General features: G+C 55.3%; 2 protein-coding genes across 2 annotated transcripts; one reads left to right on the top strand and one right to left on the bottom strand.

The window, feature by feature from the left end:
- Window positions 1–1,698: 1,698 nt before the first annotated feature.
- Window positions 1,699–15,828, bottom strand: POMGNT1 (protein O-linked mannose N-acetylglucosaminyltransferase 1 (beta 1,2-)). Its single transcript, XM_054073335.1, has 22 exons — window positions 15,518–15,828; window positions 14,250–14,443; window positions 11,591–11,699; window positions 11,080–11,195; window positions 10,713–10,778; window positions 10,133–10,246; window positions 9,106–9,223; window positions 8,726–8,824; window positions 8,082–8,209; window positions 7,431–7,501; window positions 7,107–7,182; window positions 5,581–5,664; window positions 5,407–5,448; window positions 5,137–5,195; window positions 4,520–4,592; window positions 4,099–4,227; window positions 3,662–3,787; window positions 3,444–3,508; window positions 3,014–3,058; window positions 2,708–2,843; window positions 2,117–2,226; window positions 1,699–1,839 (listed from the first exon to the last, which is right to left on the bottom strand). Exons 2-22 carry the CDS (start codon window positions 14,358–14,360, stop codon window positions 1,737–1,739), a joined length of 1,980 nt encoding a protein of 659 aa, XP_053929310.1. The 5' UTR covers window positions 14,361–14,443; window positions 15,518–15,828; the 3' UTR covers window positions 1,699–1,736.
- A 392-nt stretch (window positions 15,829–16,220) lies between these two features.
- Window positions 16,221–23,348, top strand: LURAP1 (leucine rich adaptor protein 1). Its single transcript, XM_054073668.1, has 2 exons — window positions 16,221–16,515; window positions 20,325–23,348. The coding sequence occupies exons 1-2, from the start codon at window positions 16,324–16,326 to the stop codon at window positions 21,003–21,005; spliced, it is 873 nt and encodes a 290-aa protein (XP_053929643.1). The 5' UTR covers window positions 16,221–16,323; the 3' UTR covers window positions 21,006–23,348.
- The last annotated feature ends 2,478 nt before the right edge of the window (window positions 23,349–25,826 follow it).

Below are 25,826 nucleotides of genomic sequence, written 5' to 3'. Positions count from 1 at the left end.
TCCCTCCTGCATCCGCCCCATCCCTGCTGCTGGGACAGGCACGCCAGGGACCGGAGCGTCAGAGTCCTGTGGTCACACTAGAGCTGTGCTGTGGCCACGCTGGGCTCATTTTGGCCACAGAGAGGCAGATTTCCCAGGTTCACAACTATTCGTATGCTGGGCAAGGCAGGAAGGAGTGGAACAAGAGGATGGAGCTGGGGGAAAAGACAAACCTCCCAAGACTGCCCATGCGTAGGCTGGGGGCTGCCAGCTCTCCAGGCTGCTTTCCTGCTATCCTTCCTCCCCTTCCCACAAGCAATAAATAAATAAGTTAGTGTAGTGTAGACCCCAGTGCTCTGTTCACAGTGAGAAAATAAAGGAGAATAGCTCGTGCAACCACAGGGAAAGGGTTGAGCAGCAAATCCTCCTCCCAAGGACAAGCCAGAGCGTAGCATCCCAGGCTCAGGGACCTGGGCAGAGAACAGATCTCTCGCTGTGTGGATGAGACAAGAGAGGTGTACGAGCAAGGGGACCAGGACTGCCCTCAGTGCGGGGGGGGACAGGACATTAGTACCGTGTAGCTGGAGGTGGGAGGGGGCTCTGGGGTCTTTCCTAAGGCATGGGAGTGTGGACAGGGACTCTTTCCCTCTGCATGAGGGATGTACCACAGCAGGACAGCCAAGCTGCCCATCTTGGCTCAGCTCACAGCTTCCCTGCTAGCAACGTACCACAGTAAGGGTGGGGATTCACGAGAAGAAACTCCCTCTGCCTCCCACTAAAGCTCGGGGGGAGCAGGCAACAGAAGAGGGAGATGGGGTACAGTACCACAGGCAAGGACCACACCAGAGCACAGCATCTCTCACTCCAGAGGGCCCTGGTCCATCCTGCCCCTGCAGCCAAGGGAGATGCCCTCTGGCTGCTCCCATCTCACTGCAAGGCACTTTCACCCCCTCTCCCACAACTCAGGGGGCAGGGCTGTTCCCCACAGAGAAAGTGGGTGAGGATGGTTTGAGCCGCAGCACGCAGTCTGGTCCACTTTCATCTAGAGTCCTCTCCAGCTCCCAGAACTGCAGGAAAGGAAAGGGGCATCTTACTGCCCTCATGCTGGGTATGGGGCATCCCCTGTGTCCACAGGACGTTCAGCTCCCCTTGAGCATTCCCTTTTGCCTGTGAGCTGGGCTGCACCAGTTGCTGCAGCCCAAGAAGCGAAGCCAGTGTGCACGGAGACATCCAACCCAGCGTACAGTCTTCAAGGTGCATCCATCATGCAGGAGACAGAAGAAATACTGGAAGATTCCCTCTTCACCACTGCGTTCACCACTGGACATGAAGCCAGCCAGGCAAGAGTTAATAAATAACACCCAGCTGGTCAGCTGCACATGAGCATGCTGCCCTTTCAGGACTTGGGGGCCAAAAAAAGGAAGCAGAGGTGTTTCTTGAGGTCCCCTCTAGCCCCCAGTTGAGCATCTCCTTCCTCCGGCCTTGCCCAGCCAGGGGGCAAAGGAGCAGCGTTAGTAAAGAGTCTGTGTTAAAAAAAAAAAAGTTCCTGGGATGCAGGGTGGCCTATGTACAGGGAAGGACCCTGCCCTGTGCCAGGGAGACCGCAACAGGGGGCTGGAGGGAGCCCGAGATCTCATTTTTCAGCCTGAAACGACAGTCCACGTCCCATCACCAGCCTTTGAGCTGCTGCCAACTCTCTCTGCACCACGGGGGGTCCCCGTCTTTCCCCAGTCCCCTGCGCTTCCCAGCTACCCGTCTCACGTCTGCTCTGCTGCAGCAACTGCTGGCACTGCCGCTGCCCCCTCCTCCTTGGCAGGGGGCTCCATGTAGATTGGCATCACCGATGAGGGCTTCTTAGACCTGCAGGTGAGGAGTCGGGATGGAAGCAGGCAGGGCTGATGGCCCCCCCTCAGGATCCCAGCTCCCAACAGCCCTGCCTGGCCTTCCTGGCATGGTCTCCTTCCCACTGGGGCACCCTCCAGCCCTGGGCGTGTATCCTGTCCCCACCTCCCACCACACTAATGAAGAAGAGGGAGTGGTATGCCCCAGGATTGGGCTGGGACAGAAGCAGATGACAGAAGGGGGCAGTGCCACAAAGATGGGGGGATTACCCAGATTGCTGTGTCCCCATACTCACGAGTAGGGAGAGGCAGGGACCCCCACCACAAGGAAGTGGTTCTTCTTGCGGAAGAGCCGCCACAGCCCCTTGTGGTTCCCACGGACATCCAGATCCCAGATGTGGAGGCACTAGGATGGCAGGGAGGGAGGAAGAGGCATCAGAGCCTGGTGACAGACACCAGGGCCAGGATTCACCTAGCAGGGTAAAAGCCACACCCCTGCCTTCACCAGGGTTGTACCCTTTGGTTGGGGTGGGGCAGCATGGGTGAGGAGAAGAGCAGGAACCCACTCCCATCCCTGTCTCAGGACAGGGGATTTGACCATCGCCTCCAGGTGAGTGATGGAAACTACCAGACTAAACCAGCTCAGTCCCTGGGCTCCCACACAAGGACATGCAAAACTCCTTTTCTCTGCTGAGCCAAGCATCTGCCCTGGATGACCCAGTGTCTTCTGTAAACACCAAGAGCTTTACCATCACCCCAAGGGCAGCAAGAATCCATTTGTTGAGGTGTGTCTATGCCAGGAGCAAACCCAAGAACAACAGTCAGGTGTTTCCCAGCGATGCAGAGATCAGTGCAGGGGTGAGGACAGGCCATGTCAGGGGCCTCACCTTGGCAAGCTGAGTCCAGGTGGTGAAATCTGCTTCTTGCTCCATCCTGATGAACATGACATAGACCTTGCCCTCAGTGTCGGGCACAAAGGAGTCTTCACACGGGTTCTTGCTGTGATCCAAGACTTCAGCCTCGCTGCAGAAACCAAACAGGGATTAAGAGAGGACTACACATCCTCCCTATTGCCACTGCAGAGTACTTCTGACAGGCAAGCGGTGGCTGGGACCACCAGGGCCACCTCTACCCTTTCTTCTGTCCTGGTTGGTTCACCCAGTGTGCCTCCCAACCTTCGTGCAGGCACTTACCCCAGCAGCCGATGAATTTCGGTCTCATAGGCATCCTTCCTCAAGCTGTTGGAGAAAGAAAGAGCACAGAGACCAGGGTAGAGTCAGGTGGTTTGATCAGCAGAAAACATTCCAAGATGATCCAAATTTAAGACTGCCCCAGAGTAACACTAAACGCAGGTTGAAGCCAACGAATGGAGAGCAGAGACTGCCACGAATCCTGTAGGATGTGGCAGCAAAAACATGACCCTTCAACATGTCCACGAGGAGCACAGGGTAGCTGAACCCAACCTCAGAAAAACACTGCAAGGATTCCCTAGTGGAGGCCAATGCACTAAGGCTGAAGGTTATGGCTGTTGTTCCAGAAGGGAGGGAGACATCCTCCACACAAGGGAACAAGGGTCAGGACAAGCAACTGTTTCATCCAGATCTCATTCTGACCAGCACCCACCTCTCTACATTTTTAAGCTGGACATTTGGAACGGTGTTGAACTTGTGCTTCTTGAAATAGGCTTCCTGGGAGAAAGAGAGAAAGGAAGGAGGAAAATGGGGTTCAGCCAGGAGTCATGAATACTTGTAAGTCACCCCAAGCATCCCTCCTACTGGAAAGGTGGCAGAGTCTGAGCTCAGCACCAGGGTGGGGTTTGGGGGCTGAGTGAGGTCACTCACGTGGAAGTAGCCATTCATGTTGAGCCCCACGATGCCAAAGTGGTAGGAGCGCGAGATGTCAGGGATGATGCACTCCCGGCCTTTCCGCTGCTCAGGCATCCGCATCCACATGTCCCAGTCCCAGAGCTAGAGATTGGAAACTGCCACTCACACTCAAGTTTGGTGACATAATTTGGTGGTGTGGCCATGCAGGGACCTTGCTGGCTGCCCATACCAGCTATAGGCCCTTTGGCCTCAGCCTGCCTCGGCTGTTCCAGCCAGCTCTTATGTGGTCCGGAAGTTACTGTCTGTCCCACATCCATTCTGCTTGGACATCCTTCCCAGCAGAAGCTCAGGGCTCCTCCAAGAACTGTACCCATAGGAACTGGGTGATGATTAGGGACTGCTGAAGGGCAGAGATGGAAGTGCAGGAGACAGGGTACCCCTAGAGTACTCACCTTCTCAGGGGTTGGCCACTTTGGCTCCAGCTCATCCTTGTACAGGCTCTTTCGGAGCACCCAGCCCAGGCCTGGCATCGTCTCCACACGGTACAGGAGTGAGGGGTCCTCAGCTGTGTGCTCATAACCCTGTGACGTTATAAGGAGCATTAAGCACCCTGTATGAACCCTTACCTCACAAAAAAAAAGCAGGCATCTTGCTGCTTTGAGGCTCTCAGCATGGGGAAGAGACAGCCATACGAAACAGATGGCCAGGACAAGACAGTGATTTGCAGAAGTACTTCTGAACAGTCCAGGGCTGAGGAGACATCCCCTTAGGATGATAGTGAGGGGGACACCCTGCTTTAAAGATAGAACTTGGACCTCAGGGGAAATACACAGGGCAGAGGTGTCCCTGCTCCATCATCCTTCCCTGACCCACCTGGTCATTCCAAGCTGAGATGCAGTACAGGCTCTCGTCCTCCTCCAGAAGGTGTATCGACTGGCTCAGAAAGCTGAGGAAAGAGTTGCTCAGTCCCTGGTCAAACACCCTTCCCTCATGCAAACTGTGGCAAATTCTCCACCAAGGGACGAGCCACCCCTAACTGCTGGAACTGTTTAATCCATTTCTTGGGCTGAGATAGCTGATGCTGGTGTGAGATCAGGGGAGGAGCACCCAAACAAGCTAAGCTGCCTCTCACCATGAGGAGAGGACAAGATTATCCATCAGTCTCTTTCCTTCTTAAGAAGAAACAGGAGCCCTGTTAGACACTGTCCCAGCCCTCTTGCTATGGGGCAGCCCAAACTGCGTGTGTACAGAATGGACTAGTGACTCCAAAAAGCAAACAAGGAAGAGATCCCAGACCCTGAAGTCACCCTGCACTGAATGCCAGGACAGAGGACTCGAGACTTCCTGTAAGCAGAGCTCAGTTAACACTGTTGCCTGGGAACTGCTAAGCCCTGGATAGGCGAGCTACAGCATTACAGGATCTGGCCTCTTCTCAGCAGCCAGAGAGCTTCTAAGAAATGCCCCACCCAAAGAGGGACCCACAGCTTTACCTGAAGAAGTCCACAGAAATGTCAAGGTCTTCCTCCAGAACCACAGCAAATTTAGCATCCTGTAGGGCAAGGAGAACATCAGAAGGATGGAGAGGTACAGGACAGAGCAGAGACACCAAACGGTGTTCCTGCCTGTGCTGTTCCCTGCCCCAGAGGGCTGTTTCCAGCTCCTGTGAGATGGAGGTCACAGATGTCACTTCCCCAGAGACACCCTGTGTCTGCCATGGGCAAGCAGTGAGACAGGGCACAGGCAGAGATCTTCTCACTCACCGGGAACAGGTTGAAGGTTGCAGTCAGGCTGGCTTTGTAGTGCTACAAGAAAAGATGGATTGTTGCCAGCGTTAGCATTGACCCAAAACAGACATGAGGCTAAGCCAGCCTCCCTCAAAAGCTATTCCACATCCCAGGAAGTAACTCTTCCAGGATTTGGGGAATGCCTCTCACCTGGGAAACTCTGGCATTTTTAATGCTGATGGGAGTGTGCTGGATTCCTGAGAGGCCAAACAGTTCCACAACATCCATTGGCTCCTGCAATGGAAAGGTACAAAGCTTACCAAATATGTGGGTCTGGATACATTCTCCCCACCCTCTGCCACTGTCAGCTCCCTGGGACAAAAAGAATATGCCTGTGGGATCCCCTGTACACGGCTGTCCTCTTGTGGCGGAGGCTCAAAATGATACTGTACTATAGACCCCGCAACAAGGAACCCACCAGACCCTCTTCGACCCTCAGCCCTTAAGCATCACCACAAGTTTCTGCTAGCCCTGCCAGTTTGCAGACCCAAAGTTGTGTCCGAGACTATTTGAGAGGCCCTAAATTCCCAGTTCCCCACCGACAGTGCAGAAAGAAAACAAGCATAGCCAGGAACACCTACAAGCTGCTTAACATGAAGACCACAATCAATCTCACTTTCTCTCACAGCTGCCAAGGAAGGAACCTCTCCAACTAAGCACATCCACCCTGGGGTCAGAGATAATCCATATTTGGGGTGACATATCTCTGCCCCAAGAAGGCCCCACCAAAGCCTTCTCCTTCCCCTTACTGTCCATCTCACCTCCTAGCCACAACACGGAAGGAGCTCTCATTGCACCAAACATTCCCCCTTTCCCTGGTATCCACCATAGAATCATGAGCATCCAGGCTGCCCCCTCATAGCTGAGGGATGCTGGTCAAGTTGCCATGGCAATGGATGCTGCTATCTTTAACCACTCTGATGTGCTGTGGTAAGAGCCTGAATAAACAAACCAGCTGCCCCAGCCCCACAACCTGGCTGTAGCTGGAGAAGCCTGCAAGGGAACAAGCCCATTCCCTTCCCTGTCTTCATCAAAAGGTAACCAGACAGCACCTTGTGGGCTGCTGCAGAGATGAGGGCTAGCAAGCTCTTGAGAACTACTAAGACCCCACATGCTTTTCCCCACAGCACATTCTGCTGCCTTAAAACTAGGGCTTACAATGGGATCCTTCAGGGCTTTATAAGATTGAGTTGGCAGGAAGGTCTTTGCCCTATAAAGGGTCAGTTCTCTTCCACCTGGCCTGAGCCTTCATGAGCCTTGGGAACACAGATCATTTGGGGCCTCTTCACCTCTTACTGAGAGTTGAGCTGGACAGGCATAGCTGGACTGGTTTGTTCTGCTTCATGTGTGGGAACTGGACAGGCAGTGTTACACCCAGACCCTGCTCAAAGAGCGGGCAACACTTACCAAGAGAGAAGAGAATAGGGAGAGTCCAGCATGACCACCTCATTCCTGTACATCTGCCCCTTTCTGATTTAAGGATAACCCTGGGCTTTGGTAAAGGCCAAGGCAACTTCACCTGCACCCATGGATGGCTAAGCTGCCTGACTTTGTGGAGGAGCAGCACGACCCACACCAGGAGGAAGAGTGAAGGGACCAAGGATCGGGCCACCATCACATACTCGCAGCTGGAGGACCAAGAATCTGCCTACAGGGACCTCCAGGAGCACTCTCACCTCATAGTACCCATCGATGAAGACTGTGATCATCTGTGGACTGACACCTTGAGCCGACAGCAAGGAGCGCAGCATCCTGGGGAGAGACCAAGGGGCTCAGGAAATTCAGCAGAGGGGCATGGATCCCTCAGGGTAAAGCACGGATGATGAGGGAACAAGAATACCCCATGGCTCTTCCCTGTCCCAAGGAAAAGGACCCTGAGAACTGTCCAAGCAGGCCCCAGGAGGAGGCTGGATCCTGCCAGCAGGATGGAGGGGAAGGCTTGCACCATGGCTGGTTTTGTGGCAAAGAGCAGAGAGGCCGTGTCCCCTGGCAGTGCTCACCTGTACAGGTAGTTGGGGCGATTCCCTGCAATCACAGCTACAGGCACATCAAAGACTTTATTGTCTTTGAGCTGAAAGAGAAAAATGTGCATGAGTGGGGCTGGGAGAGCTTATGCCAACTGAAACGATTCTACACTACTGAAAGCATGATCAAAGGGGTAGGGATCGCCTCACCTGTTGAACAGCAGAGCTGCACAGTCCTACCCCCGGGCTCAGGACCACACCAATCAACCAGGACTCCACTCAGCGCTGCTGGAGACTCTGCCAGCTTCCCACCTTCACCCCACCTCTGACCCAGCTCCCAAATGCCAAACTGCATCCACCCAGAGAACTTTCTCCAAACTCTTCAGCACTGTGCCAAGCTCAGCCCAAAGGCCATGACAGCTGTTCCATCTCCAAATGTAGAGGCTCTGCTGCTTACACTTGATGCCCCTAGAGGCATGGTAACCTGGCAGCTCAGGGCAGGCATAGGGCAAGGGAACTCCCCTTCCCTGACCACCTCACCTTTGCCGCGGTTAAGGGCTTGCCCGCGAGCAGTTTTCACCACTCAGCTGGTGTTTATGGACAGGGCTCTGCATCTGAGCTGCAAACAGACCTGTTTCAGCCCAGCTCTCCCTCCTGAAGAGCCTTCCCTGAATACTCTGCACTCACGGGATCAGGGTTGAACTCAATGGGTGTGGGGTCTTTGCAGCTGCAGACACTGCCATAACCTTCTACTTTGCTGCAGAACCTCTTTCGGCGGCGGTTCAGCTCTGTGTCGGGCCAATGGCACTCAGCATCTGGAGGCATCAAGAAGGAAGAAAAAGACTGCTCATCCCCATGGCCTTATTTTGTGTACTCCAGGCTGCACTGCTACACAATTGACTCCCACAGGCTCAGCCATCACCAAGCTAGTCCTCATTACTACGAACACGCAACATTCGTTCATATAACCACAGGAGCTATTCAGAAGTCATTCTCCACCACACAGCCTGTCTGAGCAGTAATGGGCCAATGTTCAAGGCCAACAGTCAGAAAAGACTGGACTAAGCCTGGTTTGGAGAGGTGACAAACAGCCAGATCACATCCCCACTTCCCTACCCTTACCCTTCTCAACAGGCATGCCTAGAGTTGCCACGGAAGCAAGAAAAAAGGAAGCTGGCCTCATTTTAAAAATTATCATCCTCAACTCAAACAGTCTGAAATCCATTCTGGGATGTGCTACAGACCCACGGCTTTGATTCAAAAGCACCAAGAGCAGCAGACGGGCATCTCCCAGAGATACCTAGCACTGCAGAGTGGATTATACTTCCTACCTTCCACAGATGTCAGATGAACTTCTGTCTTCAGCAGTACTGGGTCACCCCATGTCGAGAGGGCAGGTGACTTGGCGTGCTTCTCCCCGTACACTTCCCCTGGAGAAGGGACACAGGGTCAGAAATGTCTGCAAGGGCCCATGCCTGTTGTTGTAGGCATGACCAAGGGCTGTAGCTCTGGGTGGTAGCTCAGCATCTTTTCCCACTGGCCTCTCGCGAGCTGCTGAAGGCACATGCTTTGCCTCCATCCCCTCCCTCACCCCCAGTAAGAGAGTGGCTGTTCTCTGTGAGTTGTTCCCTGCTCAGACAGCGTATTGGGGATGGGCTGGGTTTGTCTTCACCCAGCTTCTCTGCAAAAAAGAAGCCTGTGCTAGACTCACCTCCCTTCTTCCCCACAAACGTCCACATGTCTCTCCAGCTCAGGAACGGTGCAACTTGGCTTCCCAGGCTTTTCAGAACATTCTTGGCTGTGTCCTTGAGGTGAAAGGAACCTTCATCCTGGAACAAAACCTAACCCTGTAGCTGAGGTCTGGCTCCTGATGCAGACATGGAAGGTCTCCCATCAACACCAAAGAGGTACAGGGTCCACTCCTACCCTTGAATCATCTGAGTCAGACAGCTGCAATAGCAGTTTCCTGAGGTCTGTGTGTCACTAAACCTACCATTGGATTCTTCATGACCCACAAGGAGGTCAGAGGAGTCATGGACTCCCGTTTCCTTGAGACCAAATTGTTCTCAAGCAGGGACATGTTCAGCAGCACTTTACACAGCTAAATCTGCGACCTTGAGAAACACAGTGCTGCTCACACAGTAGCCGAGTCAGCACAGCCCACAGTGCCCCTCCCAAAGCTGGGAGCTGGGTCACAAAAGGGTCCCACCACATCCTTTCATTTCATAGGATCATTAAAGTTGAAAAAAACCTCTAAGATCATCCAGTCCAACTGTCAGCCCAACACCACTGCACCTGCTCAACTGTGTCACAATGTGCTGCACCGACGTGTTTTGAACATCTCCAGGGAGGGAGACTTCACCACTTCCCTGGGCAGCCTGTTCCAGTGCCTCTCTTGTGGAAAAGAAAGTTTTTCTAACATCCAATCTAAACATCCCCTGGTGCAGGTTGAGGCCATTTCCTCATGTCAGTTCTCCACTTAACCTCTTGTTTTTTGCTGAGGGCTCTGACACATCTGCTTTTTGCTCTCCTGTCTTGCTACACACACAGCAGTATCTGTAGTAACAATGGGGAGCAAGAGGAGAAGGACAATGATCCAGCCAGGGAGGCGCAGCCCAATGGTGATGTGACATTTAGGCCTCGGAATGCCCGATGACATTCAGAAGGCAACTGCCCAGATGAGCTTCAGAGCATCCTGACTCACAGTGACTTTTTCTTTTGACACTAAGGTCACATACCTTAATGGTGAAGATCAGGATCCGTCCCCGAGCAACCATGTTGAGGAAAAGTACCATGGCTTCATCTTCATGTGGAGAATAGGTGTCAAAGACCCTCTTGGCCATCACGTGACCCTGTCGGTATTCAAACATCAGACATCTTAAATGCTATACCCTCAGGACTTGGAGAATTAGGGAAGTGGTGGAAGTCTCAGTCCCTGAGCAATGCAATTATGGAAATGGTGGAAGTCTCAGTCCCTGAGCAACACGATGAGTCACTTTTCTGGTATGCCAGGGAGTCGGCCCCCAGGGAAATTCAGCCCTCAGGCTTTCGCCCACAACTTACTGAGGTCCATGGGACAGCATTACCCAACTTCACAACTCCTCTCCCACCTGTTTCCCAAGGACAGCTAGGCAAGCCCAGTATAAACACTGCAGGGACCTCCTGGGTAACCATGCTGTGCTCTGGAAACCACAGGCAAACAGGCACTCAGGGACTTCTCTCTCGGCTGCCCTTTGCCTCATACACTCAACAGCTGAAAAGCAAGGACACTTACTGCCCAGTAAGAAAGACAAAGGCAGGTGCGCGGAGATGCTTTACCGTAGCCTGATTTAAGACGATGACATGGATCCCTCTTCCTTGCTCCCGAGCTTCATCTTCCAGGACCTACAAGTGGAGAAGCAATGAGAACCATATACCAAGGCCTCTTATCCCCTGCCCATTCAGAGCAGCAGAGCTCCCCAAACAAGGGGCGAACATCTTTCCTGTGACATTTTGGCTTTGCTTATCACAGTGACAGATGCCAGAGTAGAAGGCAAAGTGGGAAACCTCCACAGTGCTCTAGGCAAGAGGGGGTCCACTCCCGACCTTCTTGCCAGCCACAGGAGTGCTCTCACCACCCGCTGCTTGAGGCTTCAGCCATCTACCTGTCCTCTGCACACAGGGACAGTTGGCACACATCACTTACTGTTGTCCCATCCACAGCCACATAGACCTTCGACCGGCTGGAGTAAACCTCAACATCCAAGACCTTCTTGTTGCTGGCAGGGTGCCTAGGGACCTCCACATTCAGCATCTCGTCATCTACAGGAAAGAAACGCCCAGTCTCAATCAGCCAAAGTACCTCTGGCTTGTCCTTGCTCAGTGCTAGCCCAGCCAAGCCTCCAGGAGGTCACGTCCACCAGGGATCCCAGCCCAGCAAGCCATGGGTCAGAATCTATGGCATGGCAGGTAAGGAAAATCCAAAATAGCATCAGGTCTGGCCACACCTATCCCCACACAGACCTCTGCAGCCAAACATGCTGAAACTTTGAGTAGACACATGAATGGGAACAACCTGTTCTATTCACTTTTATTTAACCCATATGTACAGACCTGTCTTTTGTGCTGCAGCTGGTCACAAGTTCATCCTGACCTAAAATTATTTCCCTCCCTCTGGTTTCCCTGCTTTCAAACAAAAGAAAGATGCTGTCCCTCACCGTAGTCCTGTGCAGACTCCTCTTCCTCCTCATAAGCAGCTCTCCTGGTGTCCAAGATCAGCTTGATGTTCACAATTACAGTCACAAGCAGGAAGAGGACAGCACCTGTCTGCAATACAGGATGCTTAGTGTTACCAACTTGCAAGTAACAACCCCAAGATCAGGCCACCTCCTTGACAGAGGCTGCAGGGCACCCCAAAGAGATCTTGCAAGGGATCATAAGCATCTTCTATTTCCCCTGTTTTCTTCTGGGAAAAGGCAAAGAAAGAAATACAGGCAATCAAGTTTTAGAGTGAAATGTTTTCATTACCTGAAGAAAACTGAATTCTTGCACATAAGAATTATATTTCAATAAGTCCCTGCTTCCAGACTAGTGAGCACTGCCACTAAAATATCATGTCAAGGTTGAGGGTCTCTGCATACTAAGAGTTTGGTAATTCAGAGTTACAGCTCCCACAGTAACCTTAACCCTTGCCTTTCCTGCAGCATCACTACTTTCATCTCTCCCTCTGCATCCAGAGGATGTATCCAGGGTATTCTGAGGGAAAGGGGATGCTGTGTGACTAAAGCAAGGAAAAGTAAAAAGCTGAGATCTGACTTCAGGAAACTACACTGTGTCATAGGCTGTAGAGAACAGCCCACAGCCTTACTGTGTGCAGCAAACCAAGGCAACCCACATGGATCCTGATACAGAGGGCTACAGGAAGGTCCAGGGGCTACAGAGCAGTCCATGGGAACCCCTGACACAAGCATCACCATTACCCATGGCTCAGACCAAGGGGAGGGAGAAGAGATTACATTTCTATTTATTAAAATACATCTTGTTTTTCTTTCCCCATTTCAGTCTTTTTGCTTGTTTTTGGACCCAGTGTATAGCAGAAACAACTCTGAGCTAGAAAGACCTCTACAGAGAGACAGAGCCACACAGGAAAACTTGGACTGCCAATATTGCATGCTGAGAAATGATCTGCCTGCGGGTGTAAGCTGCAAGAGCACATCTGGCCACAGCCAAGAAGATGGTCTTAGAGCTGCAGTGCTGCCTAGGGACGCAGGACAGCCTGCATTGAAAGATGAGGCCTTCGCTTGACTCAGGGAGTGCTGTAACCCAGCGCTCAGGTGCTTCTTCACAGTGGAAAGGTGACAGCAGCATGCGGTGGCTGCAGGTGACACAGCTTGCTTTCTAAAAATCCCCACCTTTTTGCTCTAGGACCCTCGATTCTCTGGGATCTGGGGCTGAGATCACACACAGGCCTGCCCTTGCTGAGAAACACAAAAAAGGATTCCCCTTCTACCTGGGTGGCTATTGCCTCAAAGCTACATGATGCTGCTACCTCTGCCAAGCAGCCAAGTGGTTTCGAGAAGTAACTGGGGAAGATAAAAAAACAGCAATAAGACAGGAGTTGGACAGTTAGAAAACATGGAAACGTAAACATCACTGTGGCATTTTGGCTTTGTTGATTTGCTGTTGACTTAGGGTTATGAACAGCTTTCAAGATCTGCGCGCGGAAAGCTTTTAATTAGGCAAGAACAGAGCCCTGGCCTCACACCAAGGAGCAGGCTGTGCTTGGTGGCCACAGCAGGGCCACCTTACCAACTTGCCCAGACTTTCTGCCCTGGTCAGTACTGGAGAGGCAGGGAATCGGCCCCACAGCCCAGAGCAAACGAGGCAGCACCAAGCAGGACCAGCAGCTGAGTCTAGCAAGACTGGCTCAGTCAGAGCTGCTGACAGAGGCCCAGCCACCGTACATGTCACTATGCCACAGCTGCAGCTCTAGTTTACTTATTTTAAGCTCAGTTTTCATCTGTGTCTTCAGCCACAGCAGTGCCGTGAAAGACAAAGATGACATCAGACAGGCTGCCCATTGCCCTTGGCAGGATGAACAATGCCTGCCTGAATGATCAGGCCTTTTCCAAAGTCTTGAGCACCCCAGAGGATGCAGGACTGAGCAGTCTCCTTTCCCAGAGAGCCCTCACAAGTCTTTGTTCTCCCAGGCACACACAAGACTCCCCTGCTCCCTTCCACAGAAACCAACTGCCAGATTCCACCGAGCTCTGCTCATCCCAGGAATAGCCCATTTTCTGCAGTGCGCTGCCATCAGGCCAAACCTTTCTTGTCCTTATGTCCCCAGATACTCCCCAGGATGCTGACTCCACAAAGGATTGGCTGCTTTACAGCACGAGCGACCAAGCCTGTGGCTCTCTCAGACACCAGCTGCCTCTGGGGCATGAGATTGTATTACTCAGACCTATTTTCTCTGTCCACCTGTTATGCTTTATATCAGGTTTGATTTGCAAACCAGACGGAGAAGGGCTGGTTTACCACTGCAAGCTGAGCCCTGCTGCACTGGGTACAGGTCTGGAACCAGGAGGGGAGGAATCAGTCAGGTTTCTAGATGAAAGCCTCCCAGGGACACCTGGATAATTGTATCTCCTACCACAGCCACCCAACAGGTCCTTTGCACCTGGAAGGAACTGCTAGACATAGCATACACACAAAGCCTCTGAATGTAGCTTTTTAGGGGACAAGTTATGCTTCTGCAGCACATCAGGTCACTAAGGACTGCCAGAAGGCCCACCTCCACCGAGGCAGCTGCTCCATAAGCTCGTAAACCCTATAGATTATCCCTCCTAATCCACCACAGGCCTGTGAGTGACTCACCTGGCACAGCTTCCGCAGCGCACGCTGGTTCATCAGCTTGTACTTCCAAGCGAGGTACCAGCTCCGCTTCTTGTGGGGCTTGGTGGCAGGGTTGGGTTTCCACTCATCCATAGTCACGGGGGCTGGCACAGGGCAGCCACGTGGAGCAAGGGTCAGGACGCACTCTGCTCCGCTTTTGTGTCCATTGGGGCTTGCTGCCGAAACAGGATCAGTGTAGGGTGAGGAAGGTGAGCACCTTCAAACCCTCTTTCCAGCAAACACAAGGCCTGGCACAAGCAGTGGCCAGGAATGGCACACATGTACCACACGCAGAAGCCCCATGGAGCCTCCCCACCTGCCAACACCTTCAGACCCACAGGGAGCAATCCAGGTTTTGCTAAGAGCTGCGAGCAGGGTGATTGCAAGTCCTCAAACCCATGGGCCAGTGAGGAGCTCTGCTCCAGGCCAGCCCCTTAGTGAGGTCTGATGCAGTGCATGGGCACATTCCCACACCCTAGAAAAGAAAAGCGGCCAAGAGGCACAAACCGCTGATAGGCCCCGCGCCAGCTGGGGTTACAGAGGTGCTGTCACTGCCCATATTGGACCCCTGTGTCCCTGGTTGGGGGAGGCACCGTCTTCACTCACAGCAGTGGAGCTGTGAGGCAGCACCATCGCTATAGTGGGGATGCAGCCAGCACCATCACCACAGCAAGGATGCAACCGGCCTAGACACTGGGACCAGAGCTGGGGCCATCGTTCCACTGCCAATTCCAGCAACCTGGGGCACAAGAGTTGTGCCCAGGTGAGGCCAGGCTGCCCACAGACCCTGCTGGGCCTGGGGCAAGATCAGAATGGTTTGGCTTGGAAGGGACCTTAAAGCCCATTCAGTTCCAACTCCCAGCCACGGGCAGGGACACTCCCACGGGATCAGGATAGAGAGACCCGGCAGAGCCAGGGGCCTCGCAGAGGCACTGGCCTCCCGCTGCGGGGCCGAGTGTGGGCTAGAAGCCCACAGCAGCCACCTAGGTAAGTGGAGGAGGAAGGGGGAGCCCAGAGCGCTCAGGGGAAAAGGAACCAGAGGGGCGTCCCAGAGGGGAGGGCGAAGGGTGGCCAGGGCACTCGGGGCTGTGGAGGCCCAGGGCTGCGGGAGGGGCTGCGAAGGGGGCACAGGAGAGAGGAGATTGAGGCGCCCAAGGCCGGGAGCCTCTGGGGCGGCTCTCCCTAAGCAGCGTCGGGAGCGGGGGAGGCCAGGGGATGGGCGGAGGACGAGTCCCGGCCGAGCTACTCACGATCCGCGCGGGGAAGCTGAGGTAGGGAGTAGAGGTGAGGCGGGGCGGGACGGGACAGGTCCGGTCACGGCTCAGCAGTCCTGCCACCGTACCACCAGACCCTACCACCAGCCGCGCCGCTTCCGGCGCCGCAGCGACGCCAAGGGAGCGCGGCCGGAGCAAGCCCCGCCCCCTACACCGCTCTGGGCTGCCTGGAGGACCCCACTGGTGCGCAGGCAGGTGGAGGCGGTGGGCGAGACCAGCGCAAGCCCCACCCCTCGCCGGGCTGCGCTACCCAGGTAGACACAGGGACGCGATAAGGGGCGGGGCTTGAGTTGACCACGCCCCCTCTATCCGGGCAACGCGAGACTATGTGGGCGTGACTTGTGCCGGGCATACCCACCGCTAGAGGAGAGCGGAGCTGCGGGGGTGGCGGGACTTATCCTGGCCCCGCCCGGTCTCACCGTAACAATGCGGGCTGACGGGGCGGAACTTATACAGGCCACGCCCCTTAGCACGCCCCCGTCCCGATGGAGGCGTGGCTAGCCCGAGGTCTGGCCCGTGTGGAGGCGGTGGGCGTGGCCATTTAAACACCCATCCCTTCTCCCGCGCTGGCGAGACGAGGCGGGGGCGTGGTCAGAACAAGCCCCGCCCTCCGCTCCGCATTGCTCAGGTGGAGACGGGGCGTGGCCATCTCAAGCCCCGCCCCCTATCCGCGCTGCCCAGGTGGAGGCGGGGGCGTGGCGGGAGGCGTGGCCGCCGCTCGGGGCGCGCCCGCGGCTCGTCCGGAGGTGACAGCGCGCTCGCCACCGCCCCACCCCACCCGCATGGAGGGCGGCGGGGAGGCGCTGCCCGCCGACCTGCGGGAGCTGGCCTGCAAGGTGGGGCGGCGGCCGCCCGCCGGGCTGCTGCGGGGGCTGCGCGCCGAGGCCGCCCCCGCGCCCCCCGCACCGCCCGCCCCGGAGCGCGGCGCCCGAACGCCGCTCGCCGACCGCCTCCGGGCGCTGCGCCTCGAGCTGGTGAGTGCCGCGGCTCCGGGGGCACCTTGACCATCCCCTCTCCCCTCGCCGGTGACTGCTGGCAGCCTCTGGTAATTGCCCGCATGCCTCCTGCCTCCGCTAAATGCATGCATCCCCCTCTCCGGTAACTGCCACCTCCAGGGCACCTTGACCACCCGCCCCGGTGAATGCCAGTGTGCCGTCTCACCCCCGGTAAATGCCAGTGTTTTCCCCCCTGCGCTATCTGACTGCATCCCACCCCTCCATGCCCTCATCTGCCTGCACCCCTTCCCGCTATCTGCTTGCATCCCCTCCCGCTATCTGCTTGCATCCCCCCTCCCCACCGTTATCTCTCTGCATCCGCCGTCCTCCCCCACTATCTGCCTGCATCCCCCCCCCCCGCTATCTTCCTGCATCTCCCCCCCCCCGCCCCGCCCCCGCGCTATCTGCCTGCATCCCGCCCCAGGTATCTGGGTATCTGCCTGCATCCCCCCTCTGGGGTCTGCCTGCATCATCCCCCTCCTGCCGTAGGTGCCACCTCGGGGCACCTTGCCTCTGCCTCCCCCGCCTGGGCTCACTGCATCTGCCTTTTCCTGCACGAGGTAACAGCCCCCAGCTCATACCCCTCCTCAAAGTCTTTCTTCACCCCTCCAGCCCGTGCAGCATCCCTGCCTGGGATCCCGGGGCCCCCCTCTGCCCCCCATACATCCCCCAGGCTCTGGCTCTGTTGGGGACCGTGGGGTCCTGGGCATCAGGATTTAGGGCAGGGACCTTCGCCAAGGGCACGGTGGTGGGTCCAGCCCTGCGTGTCCCTCTCCTCCCCATGGGTGTCACCCCTGGGTGACAAGGCACAAGCATTGCCAAGAGATTTCTCGGGGTTCGCTTCCTGCTGGGGCGTCTCCAGTGGCTGGTGAAGGGTTGGGCTCTGGTGTCAGCCTTTCCCAGGAACTGTGGGAGTGCCGGTGGCAGCTTTCTCACCTCCTTCTTTTCGTGGAGGGAACAAATACCAGTTTTCTCGCCTCCCTCCTTTCGTGGAAGGAACAAATACCAGCGATGCCTGCGCCTCCGCGAAACGTGGCGAGATTGGGCAATGGGTTCAAGTGCCGCTGGGGGAAGGGATGCTCCCACGCACGCAGCCACTGAGGGAGGATACGAGCATCGTTTCTGTATGGAAACAGGCTAAATATGCCGACATCCCCACCTGCCGCTCAGGAGGATGGGGACCAGCCTGAGCCCTCTAAACCCACGCTTTGCCTCGTTCGGTATTGCCCATCGCTGAATACTTATCATCTCCCTTCCGTGCCGGCTTCCAGGCTGCACTCTGACCGGAGGAGAAAGGTCTTTGGGCCCTGGGTTGCTCAGAGGAGGAGGAGGAGGAAGCAGCCACAGTGTTTTCCGTGCCCAGGTTGCAGGCAGGGTTAGGTGACAGCTTGCAAGGCCTGACTTTGACCACACTTTATGAACCTTGAGTCAGAAAGGCTCTTCCTTGCTCTGCTCGGGCTTGTCTCGCCAGTTGATGAAGAAGCTGGGACACCTCGCACCCAGGTTAACAGCCTGGGAATGGCCTCCGGGTGCCCAAAATCTCTCCCTGTCTCCCTGTTCCCATGAACTTGAACCAAAATCTGCCCTCCTGCCCCCAGCAGAGAGCAGAAAACCCAGTGCTCAGAGGAGAAGTTGGCCTAGGAGTGAGCAGCGGGAGGAGAAGATGGCAAATTCCTACTCTCACCTGGTCGAGGAGGATGTGTTGTCCCTGAGGCTGGATGTCGTGAAGGAAAGATGATGCCTGTGGGTTTCTTGTGCACTGGGTGGGGTAGCAGGACCGTATCTCCCCAGGGGGATGCTCTCTTCCCGCACTCCGCATGCCCTCAGAGAGTACAAGAAGGGACATGATGGTCTTCCCAGCTCTGCTGGCCCACGGGGGTCACCTTTGAAAGAGGAGGGGACATTTCTGGATGTGGGGAAGGACAGTGTTGTGGGATGCACACGAGGAAACTAAGGCATGGAGCAGTGCAGGGTGTCACATCCCAGAGCAGGGGTCCAGGTGGGTTTCCTCCACTCCCTATCACGCACAAAAGACTGCAGTTGCCTTCCTCTCCTCCGGATGCTGCTGCCACCCCAGGTCTGGATGCCGGTGGGCATTGTGTAGGGACAACCATGCAGGCTTTGGGATGTCTGTGGGGTTGGTTTGGTGTACCTAACACTGCATCAGGAGGAATACAGAGAACAACTGGACCTCCTGCACTAACCTTGCATTGCTGGAGGTGGGGGTTTCTTGGGGTGCAAGGTCAGGCTGGGGGCAAATCGGTCACCAACTCTTCCCAGCAAATTATATGGAAAAGGGGGAGCATTTCCCCACCCTCTGCTCTTGGAGTTGCTCATCTGGCATCTCTGACAGCCACAGTTACATGTGGCAGAGAAAAATGGGGACCTCCCCCGCGAGGAGTTCCCAGCCTTCCTCCTCCCACGCCGTCTCCCTGCCAAGGCCAGAGGCTTTAGCAGCGTGTGCAGAAAAGTCCATTGTAGGCAATTTTTGAAATAACTTGCCTAGAAAAGGAAGCTTCTGCACTTCAGAGCTGGCTCTTGCCCCAATCCAGGCACATCACTGCTAGTTTTTATTTAAATCCAGCTTGAGGAGCATGGGGAGGGGAAGGGAGTTGGTGTCAGATCTCTACAATCCCCTTTTTTTTTAAATGTCCTCTGGACTGAGCGGCGTCACGTGCCAAAACCCTGGCTGGAGTTTTCCCAGGCTCCTTCCTCGGATGCTTTTGTTGCTGTGCTTGCTGTGGGACCGGAGACAGGGGGTCCCGAGAGACCAGCGGGGTCACTCGTGGGCGGGCGGGTGACTCTGAGGGCACCGGATGCTGGGGACTGGGTGCTGTGCTTAGAAATGATCCCAGGATACCATGGATTTCCATCACAGCTTGCTGGTCCTGAGGTGTGTTTGTGTATGAGTCCCCAGGCATCCACAGCTCCCGGGCTGCCTGTACCTGTCCTGCAATGGCTTTTTCTCCTTCGCCCCCCGCCACCGCCCTATTCCCTTTCCTGGCAAAAATATTTGCGTCCTGAGCAGGGGAAATCCAGTGGCTTTCAGCGGCCAGTATCACACAGACAGGAATGTCTTGGCACGCAGGGCTTTCCGTTAGGAAAACAGATGTTTCTGCAGCAGCTAAAGTTTTGCAAAGAGCTTCCCTCAGCTCGGAGAGGCAGGAGTCAGCATGTGAACAATGTGATCGGGCAATACCTGTCCTCCCCCTTCTGGGAGTAATTTGGGTCTCAGGCTCCAAATCCAGCTCTGTTACGTTGCCACCAAGTTTGGTTCAGCCTCTAGAAGGAGGAAAATAAATGCTTGAGGGACGCCGGTTGAAACAGCCTTAGGAGGTGCTGATGGTCCAGCTGGATCTGAGCAATGTCTCGGCACATTCCTGCCTGGTCCCTTCTGTGCTGCCAGCTGCCTCCCAGGGCTTGGGGGATGCTGTAGGCTCATATCTGTACTGCCCAGTGCCTCCAGCTCCTTGCCTACTCCTCTCGCCCTGGGAGACAGTGACAAAAATGCCCTGGATTTATTTCCACAAGGGAGTTGGTGGGCAGTGGATGCCATAAGTTGTTTATTCCTGATGGTTGTGCCCTCAAGTCTTGGACAGGGTTCCCTGGGATGGTTCCTTGCGGGGTGTTACCCCATGCTGTGCTGTTCATCAAGCAAGTTGGGAGACGTGCAGCCACCGTGGTGACACCTCTGCTGGGCTGTGCTGGGACTACTCAGGTCCCTCGGTCGCCAGGGTCACCTTGGTCCCCCCAAAACACCATGCTTTCTCTCTCTCTCTCCCTGCCAGGCTTATCTGCGAGCAGTCGATGTGAAGATCCTGCAGCAGCTGGTGGCATTGAATGAGGGCATCGAGGCGGTGAAGTGGCTGCTGGAGGAGAGGAGCACCCTGACCAGCCGCTGCAGCAGTCTGGCCAGCAGCCAGTACAGCCTGGTGGAGAGCCAGGCAGCCTCGCGGCGGGGCAGCTGGGACAGTCTGCAGGACCCCAACGACAGGCTGGACAGCATCTCTGTTGGGAGCTACCTGGACACTTTGGCCGATGACATGGATGAGTATTCCCAAAATGCTGCCGAAACCAACACTGCCTCTGCGCCGGGCAAAGCCCTGGTCAGGGCGGAGCAGGATTGGGTCAGGATTGACCCCGAGAGGGCTCTTGCAAAGCAAGAGAAGAGCAAAGCAGAGCACGAGTGGCCTCATGTGGACCTCTCCCCACCTGGGCTACCCCAAGATCACCGGTTTCTTAAGGAGCCCAACGGGTATTTGGGCCAGCAGCTGCCTTCTCTGGAACAGGGCAGAGACACCACATTGCCGTCGGGGGCTGGGGAGAAGCTGGGGAAGGGGAACTCGAGTGGAAAGGCTCGGAAAGCTGAGGCTGACTTTGAGAACTGCAAACTCAACAGCAAACTGCACCTGGAGTACGATGCCCACTGGCGCTGGCTCCAGTCTCAGGACGATGTGACATTCTTGTAGCCCATGGCTTCTCCTTCCCAGACCAGCTCTCCCATCTGCCTGCTCTGCTTCACTTGTCTCTGCTTGGGAGAGTTGGGGTGGCTGGGGAATGGGGACAGGCTGGCTCGGTGGTGTTGCACTGTTCCTCTGACCCCCAGTCTATGTTTGGTGGTGCAGCCCTAAGGAATGGGGTGCCCACCCTGCAGCAAATTTCTGGAGGTGGATGAGGCAAGTCCCTGTAAATTTAATCCTTTGCTCTGGGGTGGTGCTTGCAGGTGGCTAATCACTCTGATGCCTTTGATGGTAGTGGTGGAGAAGGCTTGGTGGTGAAGCCTGGGACAGTGGGGCTTCTGGGACCTCTCCCTGACCTCACCTCTGCCCTCTAATCCTCAGTTTCCCATGTGCAAAACCCAGGAACCTTTCCTCTAAACTGAGTACCCAGGGAAGACAGGAGATACTCCCATGCATCTGCAGCTCAATGGGACCAGCATGCTCAGTGAGAGCTGCAGGGCAAGGCCATCAGCAGGGCAGCCCTGTTGGATGTGCTCATTTCCACCATTGTCTTCAAGGCCAGTGTCCATCCAGGGTGGAGTTGACCTGGAGCACCTAGGGTTTGGCCACAGAAAATGGTGAATGCTAAAACCCCCTTCCCGGCAGGTGAAGCCCTGCCTGATTTAAAGGCCCCTGTGAAGCCAATCTGAAGCATGCTCAGGGCAGTCACTGCTCCCATTGGACTGGGGAGCCTTAGTCCGTGCCCTGCAGAGGAAGGATGATGGTGCAGACTTCCCTTCCTGGTGTGATTAGATGAGAAGGGCAAAACACTGGATGGGAGATGGAGATCCAGTTCTCCCAGTTTGGTTGTGGACTGTCTCCCACCTTGGGACCAGGTCCCGCAGAAACCCTGGTCGAGGCAGCGTACAGGCAGCCTGGCAGAGCCTGCGGGGCTCAGACTCAGAAAGGCTCGTGTCATGGGGATGATGGCTGGGGTTTTCCATTTGTATGATGAATGGTGCCAAGTCTCTGCCCGATACAGCAACCAGAAACACGAGGCTCCTCTGCTGGGGTGGATTTGCAGTGACCCTGCCCTGGAGACATCTCTGTCCTTTTAACCTCAGCTTCTGCCTGTGCCTTTTACTGTCCATCCACTATGTCTCCCAGCACGCCCTTTGCTCCTTTCTGGCTTGTAGAGCATGGCTTGCAGCTGGAGCTGTGTGCAAGCTTGGTCAGGAACTGCTGCCTTCACCAGATGATGCAGGGAAGTATGTGGGCATTCCGCAGCCTCCTTCTTCAAGGAGAGGGGCTGTTCCATGTGTGTGGACAAGCCTTGGAAGGTCCTGGCTTCACAGCCTGTGGGTGTGTCTGTCCCCAGCTGAGCGCTGCGATGGCTTTGCTCTCACTGTGGTGCTGTTGTTCCCCTGCCTGTGTGGGTTGCAGCCTGGCATTTTCCTTGTTAGGGCTGTGGGAGTGGGGAGAACATCTCCTGATGTCAATGAGAAGTGAAGAGAGAGGGAAGACCTGGCTGTGAGTCTTGAGATGCAAGATGTGACCTGGCCGTGTTTAGGAAAGTGGTTGGGTGCACAACAGGCTCAGCTGTGTGTCCCTGAAGCAGCACCTTTGGTGGAAGCTACCCTCCGTGCCAAGACTCCCAAGCACCCTCCCTTGTCCTGCAGATCCTCAGAGCTTCCTTGGGCAAACATGGAGAGCAGGACAGTGTGCAAAATTCCTGGAAACAGCATCTGCCAAGGACTTAAGGGTATCCCAGCAAATCGTGACTGGGTTGCCTTACACGAGCATCCCATCTGCCTGCTGTGGAGCTGTTGTGCTTGGCTTGCTGTCGCCGGTGAGCAGCTCGTGGCTCCCTGCATAGCTCCGCTGCTGCTGCTGAGCCACCATGTTCCCCAAGGATGACTGTTCCCCGCTTTCCTTCTAGCCCTGCATGCAATGAATCAGCTGAGGGTCCCAGGAGGAGACGGGGTAAGTCCTACAGCTCTGTTAAAATCATTCTTGACAAAAATAGCTGGCTTAATAAATGGTGATGTTTTTCACTTTCACAGGCTGTACTGTCAGTGCTTCACTGAGCTTACAGGGGCTTCTAAGGGAAGGCAAGAGGGTCCAGTCTGAAAGGCCCTAGAGCTGCCGGCAGCTCTGCAAGCAGGGCAGGTTTAGCCCTCCTGTCCTGAAAAAAGCACAGGCCACATGCCTGGGTATCTGTCCCCTCTCACTCCAAAGTGGTGTCACCTAAAACGCTTCCTGAGGCAGGTGGGTACCAGAGCACATCTGCTGGGGGTGAGGATGCTGGTGAGAGATGGAGCATACTGAGCTCAGCTGAATTATATCTCCAGCGACAGATGGCAGCTTTGCCCTTCCTGCCCTGTTAGCTATGCTGGGGGCTCTGTTTGCCTTATTCTGCCGCCCCCACCCAGGATGTGCAGGAGGGGTCTGACTGTAGGGCAGAAACAGCCCAGCCCTGGGTGGGAGCAGCCGCAGCTCTGATTTCAGACTGTTGGGATTTGCTTCTGGGTGGGTCCCTGTAAAACCACTGGAGCCGGTGCTCATGCAAACATCAGCCTTTCCAAAGCAAACCCAAGCGGCTTATCCAGCCGTCCCAGCCTCAGTATCTGTTTCGGCTCCTGGCTTTGGAACTGTGAGCTTTCGCAGATGGAGAGGTGGATGCTGGAGCCAACAGGGCTTGGCAGGATTTCCTCATTTTCTACTGGGCTGAGGTAAAAAATAAAATGAAAAAAACTTGGAAACAAAATGTCCAGCCCATTTGTCTTCCAAACGTAGAGCCTGGCAGTTGGACGGCTCTGTATCACTGCAGATGAGCCTTTGCTGGGGCTCCCCTGGGCACAGACTCTTCAACTCATAGGAGATGAAGTTTCCTGTAGCCCCAAAACATGGGTATCCCCCAAATCCCAGCCCATGGAGCTGGAGGGATGGGTGAGATCTCACAGTTTTTCCTGCCATCCCTTGCCCTGTCTCTGTCCTGACTTAATAAGAGGTAACACGCATCCAGGAGGCACCCGAGGTCCATCTTGCTGAAAGGTAGGTGCAGCAATGGGTTGCAGAGCACCTATAGGTCAGAAACGAGATCTACATCCTCTCTCTGTGCCGCTACCCGGTGAGAAGTGGTCTGCTCAGCCCTGCCTCGTGCTGCCCTTGGACCGTTCTTGGTCTGTTCAGTGTGGTATCAGGTAGAAAAACAAATAGATAAAGCAGGCAGGATCCCAGCTGGTGCCAGCAAACACCCACCTCTGTTACTATAAAAAACACCAGCAAGCTATTTTTTTTTAAGATATACACAGAGATTAGATTGTCTTAACGAGGCAGTAAAACACTTTAATAGCTCCCCGTCCTAGTTATTAAAAAATTCCCCTGGGCTTTCCCCTCCCTGCGTGTATCTTGGCTACGAAAGGGCCTGTCCCCTGAGTGCTGCAGCCATTGAAGTTATTTGTTAGTTTTTGCAAGAAGGCAGCATGGAAATAACCTGCTGAAGAGCCCGGTCCCTATGGTCAGAGGGAAGGCGGCATCCAGTTTCTCTGCCAGCCACCGTGGCCCCACACAGCCCTGTGGGCTCACATGTGTGGGGTGTGTCGCCATGGGGTGCCCCACGGAGCAGGTGCAGCCCGTGGGGCGGGATCCTGGCACCCTCACCCTCTTTGGTACAGTAGGGGGGATGTTCCCTGTTGTCCCTTGTATGGTTTCCTGCACGTTGCTCAGGGATCATATGCTGGGAGGCAAACTCAGTGTTTTAGAGCCGCTTGGGGCTGCTCTAAAATGCACCCTCAGGGCTTTGCACAAGCACCAGCTTGTCCCAGACGTTCCTACCACAGCCCTGCCTTTGGCATCCTCTGCTCGGAGATGAAGAGATAAGAAAAGGTGCAGATGAAGCAACTTTAACCTGGGTCTGTCGGCGTCCTGCCTGCCCATTCCTCTGAGCTGAGCATGGTGTTGTGCCTGAGAATCAAACCCCTCAAGAAAAGGGTTTCAGCCAGCACAGTGTGATGAAATGACATGGTGGTACTAGTGGCAGGGTGTCCCTCAGACCACCAAAGACCCTTGGGGATGGGCTGGCTGGTGCACCCCATAACCCTTGCTGGGGAGCAGCGCTGCCAGCAGAGCTCTGGGCTTGCACTGCCTGACCCCTTGCAGGCAGCATGGGGCAAAAGAGGACAACAAATGGGGCAGGAAGGGCTGGTCATGCCCCCAAGACCTATTCTCAGCCCTGTAGCGTTTTGGCAGCAGGGAGGTCTCCTGAGAAAGGCTAAAGTGTTGATGCCGATAGGAGAAAAGTGGCGATCCCCAGGGAGAGCCCCATGATGCCAAACTAAACTCCAATTCAAGACAGCATACAGTCCCAGTCCCCGGGGACCTGGCTCTCAGCCTGGTCCCATCATCCAACCTCTCCTCTGACCAGCACCTCTCATCCAGCCCTCTCCCCATGCCCTGCCCAGGACCTCCAGATATGAGGTTAAACCAGCCCAGCTGGGGGGTTTTGTGTCCTAGGTTTGTAGCTGCTTTCCAGATTTTCCTTCACAGGGTTACAGGTCTCCAAGGCAGGAACCTCCTACAAGTTTTGTGCAGAAGCAGCTGAGCAGAAGCGGGGGATATTATCTGCTACCTATCTTCTAAGGAAAGGGCTTGTAGCATGCGATCAACCTTTATTAGACATTGGAGAAGCCACATCAAGCAGGGGATGCCCCAACTGCCCAGGGTGGGTCAGGCACCAAGCAGTGATCTCAGGGTCACCTCCTGCCTCCTCCTACCCTGTGGGACCACCTAAGGCTGCTGTTGGTGTCAATGGCTGAGTGACCGGCGGGCTGGTGAACTTGGGGACAAAGC

This window comes from Cuculus canorus, chromosome 8, assembly GCF_017976375.1.
Source record: "Cuculus canorus isolate bCucCan1 chromosome 8, bCucCan1.pri, whole genome shotgun sequence".
Classification (NCBI taxonomy): Eukaryota; Metazoa; Chordata; class Aves; order Cuculiformes; family Cuculidae; genus Cuculus; species Cuculus canorus.
This window is presented reverse-complemented; position numbering and strand designations above follow the sequence as displayed.

What these genes read in the sequence shown, in the direction of transcription:
- POMGNT1 (XM_054073335.1), bottom strand. Translation starts at nt 14,360, where the DNA reads ATGGATGAGTGGAAACCCAACCCTGCCACCAAGCCCCACAAGAAGCGG. An exon ending in AGTGGCCAACCCCTGAGAAG is followed by an intron (nt 3,788 to 4,098) that starts GTGAGTACTCTA and finishes TCCAATCTCTAG; the next exon opens with CTCTGGGACTGGGACATGTG. An exon ending in GAAATTCATCGGCTGCTGGG is followed by an intron (nt 2,844 to 3,013) that starts GTAAGTGCCTGC and finishes TGGTTTCTGCAG; the next exon opens with CGAGGCTGAAGTCTTGGATC.
- LURAP1 (XM_054073668.1), top strand. Translation starts at nt 16,324, where the DNA reads ATGGAGGGCGGCGGGGAGGCGCTGCCCGCCGACCTGCGGGAGCTGGCC. An exon ending in GGGCGCTGCGCCTCGAGCTG is followed by an intron (nt 16,516 to 20,324) that starts GTGAGTGCCGCG and finishes TCTCCCTGCCAG; the next exon opens with GCTTATCTGCGAGCAGTCGA.